The 2,445-nt window shown below is 42.5% G+C and overlaps 1 protein-coding gene across 1 annotated transcript; it reads left to right on the forward strand.

The window, feature by feature from the left end:
* Positions 1 to 903: 903 nt before the first annotated feature.
* LOC131225597 (uncharacterized protein At5g01610-like) lies at positions 904 to 1,608 on the forward strand. The gene has a single exon (XM_058221149.1). The coding sequence runs from the start codon at positions 917 to 919 to the stop codon at positions 1,460 to 1,462; it is 546 nt and encodes a 181-aa protein (XP_058077132.1). The 5' UTR covers positions 904 to 916; the 3' UTR covers positions 1,463 to 1,608.
* Positions 1,609 to 2,445: the final 837 nt, after the last annotated feature.

Raw genomic sequence — 2,445 nt, forward strand, 5'->3', positions numbered from 1 at the left:
TAAGGTACGTGCACAAAAATGAATTAGATCCCACGCTCGAGTGAACCCCTCCAAATAATAAGCTTAGGTTGCATTAAATGCAAAAAGTATTAAATTCAACAGTAATCTTTGGTGTGGTCCACTAGCGTCGGATCTGTCTCATTTTTGCACCTACAAATTAAAATGATACGAGAGAAGGGATGAACGGTGTAAATAAACATATAAATCACGGTGGGCCCTTCCACAGAACTAAGCCGTTCGTGGCCAGAGACAGGCGGGGGTAGGACGCAATCCGCGTCCTGGAACACCGCAACTTTAAAATGGTGGTGAACAATCGTCCTAGTGTACAGGCTCCCATGGACGCGGGTTAAGTGCGGTTGCCCACACTACCCCAGCGGTGGTGCGGTGATGTCTTGGGATGTGGGGCCCATCTTGATGTATTAGAGTAATATCCACACCATCCATCCATTTTTCATACAATTTTGTGTTAAGAACTAAAAAATGAAGCAGATCCGAATCTTAAGTGGGCCATACAACAGTAAACAGTGGGAAAAATAACACGCACCATTGAAACCTTATTAGGTCCCATCGTAATGTTTATTTACCATCCAACCCAAATATCAGCTTGATCCAAAACTTCTGTAACCCCAAGAAGATTTTAATGGTGTCCGTTCAATAACCTCTGTTTCCTAAGGTGTGGTCTACTTGAGCTTCGAATCTTAATTTTTAATTTAAACCTAAATAATATGGAAAAAAAAACGGATGGACGGTGTGGATACAAAAAAATACATCATGGTGGCCCCACAGCACCCACCAGATCACAACACCACTAGGGGGTTGGTATGGGCAAGACCACCTTATCCGCATCCCCACTTTATAATGAAAGGGCAGATCAAAACAGAAAGAGTCCATACAGCTTAGAGAGAGAGAGAGAGAGATGGGTATTTCTACCATGCCAAAATCCAAGGTTGCAGCAGCCATTCTCTGCATTTGGGTGGTCAGCATAGCAGCATCTGTGGACCCTTCATCAGTGTCCACAGACACTCCAACGGCCTATGAAGTCCTACAGGAGTATGATTTCCCTAAAGGACTACTCCCAAAGGGGGCAACGGGCTATGATCTTGATAGAAGCACTGGCAAGTTCTCAGCCTACCTCAATGGGAGTTGCAGCTTCAGTTTAGAAGGATCCTACCAGCTGAAATACAAATCTACCATTAAAGGTACTATCTCAAAGGACAAGCTTACAGACCTCAGTGGTGTTAGTGTCAAGGTCCTCTTCTTCTGGGTCAACATCATCGAGGTTACTCGGAGCGGCAACGAGCTTGATTTCTCTGTTGGGATCCTCTCTGCCAGCTTCCCTATTTCGAATTTCCTCGAATGCCCGCAGTGCGGCTGCGGATTGAATTGCCTCACTCTCCGCCGCGATCAGGGCCCGCTAGCGGCACGCCAAGTAAGGACTAGTAGACTTGTTGATTTCTCTTAGAAATTGGAATGGAATTTGAAGTTGAGTACTATTTTCCGGTTTGATTGATGAAATTATTAAAGTGGTATTTAGTATGTTTCCTCTTAGAACTGGTAATGGAATTTGATGTTGAATGTTAGTTTCTGGTTAAATGGTATTTAGTAGTATCTTGATTGGGTTCGGTTGAGGAGACGTAATCAAGCACATTTTGGTCTTGTGGTGTTTTGAATTGATTTTTGTTTTTTTTTTTTTTTCCCTAATGGATTTGTGTTTTTGGGGGTTTTTCAAAAATCACGATTTGGTATGGAAATGTGGTTTGTTTGTGGGCATTCTGGTTCAAAAATCATGATTTGGTATGTGGGCTTTCTGGTTCAAAAATCATGATTTGGTACGTGGGCTTTCTGGTTTAAAAATCATGATTTGGTATGGAAATGTGATTTGTTTCTCTCTCTCTCTCTCTCTCTCTCTCTCTCTCTCTCTCTCTCTCTCTCTCTCTCTCTCTCTCTCTCTCTCTGCTTCCGAGAGAAGAAAATGGACAATGGAGTTGAGTTTGTAATTGAGTTGGATGCTTGGTTCCATTTTTCTCTCGATGGCTTTGGCCTTGATTATTATTAATTAAGGGTGCAACTGTTTGCACCAAATTTCATTATTAAACAGTCTAAATTGGTGCGGAATATAATGAAATTTCATGATATTTGGTGCAACCAAACACACCAATTTCATGATATCGGTGCAACCAAACTCACCCTCAGAAGGAGAGTTTGATGCCCACACAACATTTTGAGCCAAACCCCAGTTCACATTGCATGGTTGGATACGTTTTCGCAGACACCGACTCATCCCCCACTTGGTAAAATAGGCACTAGAAAGGTGACTCAACGAAAACTAATTGGGTTGGTTTTTGTTGGGTTTCTTTGTTTCGACCAAAAGAGCAGGTGTGAAAACCCATTTTGCAGAAGTGCATCCAAACAGCCCTGAGTGTCATCGTTCGGATGTTGGTTATT

Source organism: Magnolia sinica, chromosome 14 (assembly GCF_029962835.1).
Source record: "Magnolia sinica isolate HGM2019 chromosome 14, MsV1, whole genome shotgun sequence".
Taxonomy (NCBI): domain Eukaryota; kingdom Viridiplantae; phylum Streptophyta; class Magnoliopsida; order Magnoliales; family Magnoliaceae; genus Magnolia; species Magnolia sinica.

Bases quoted from the DNA above. Each gene is read 5' to 3' on its own strand.
- LOC131225597 (XM_058221149.1), top strand. From the start codon at position 917: ATGGGTATTTCTACCATGCCAAAATCCAAGGTTGCAGCAGCCATTCTC.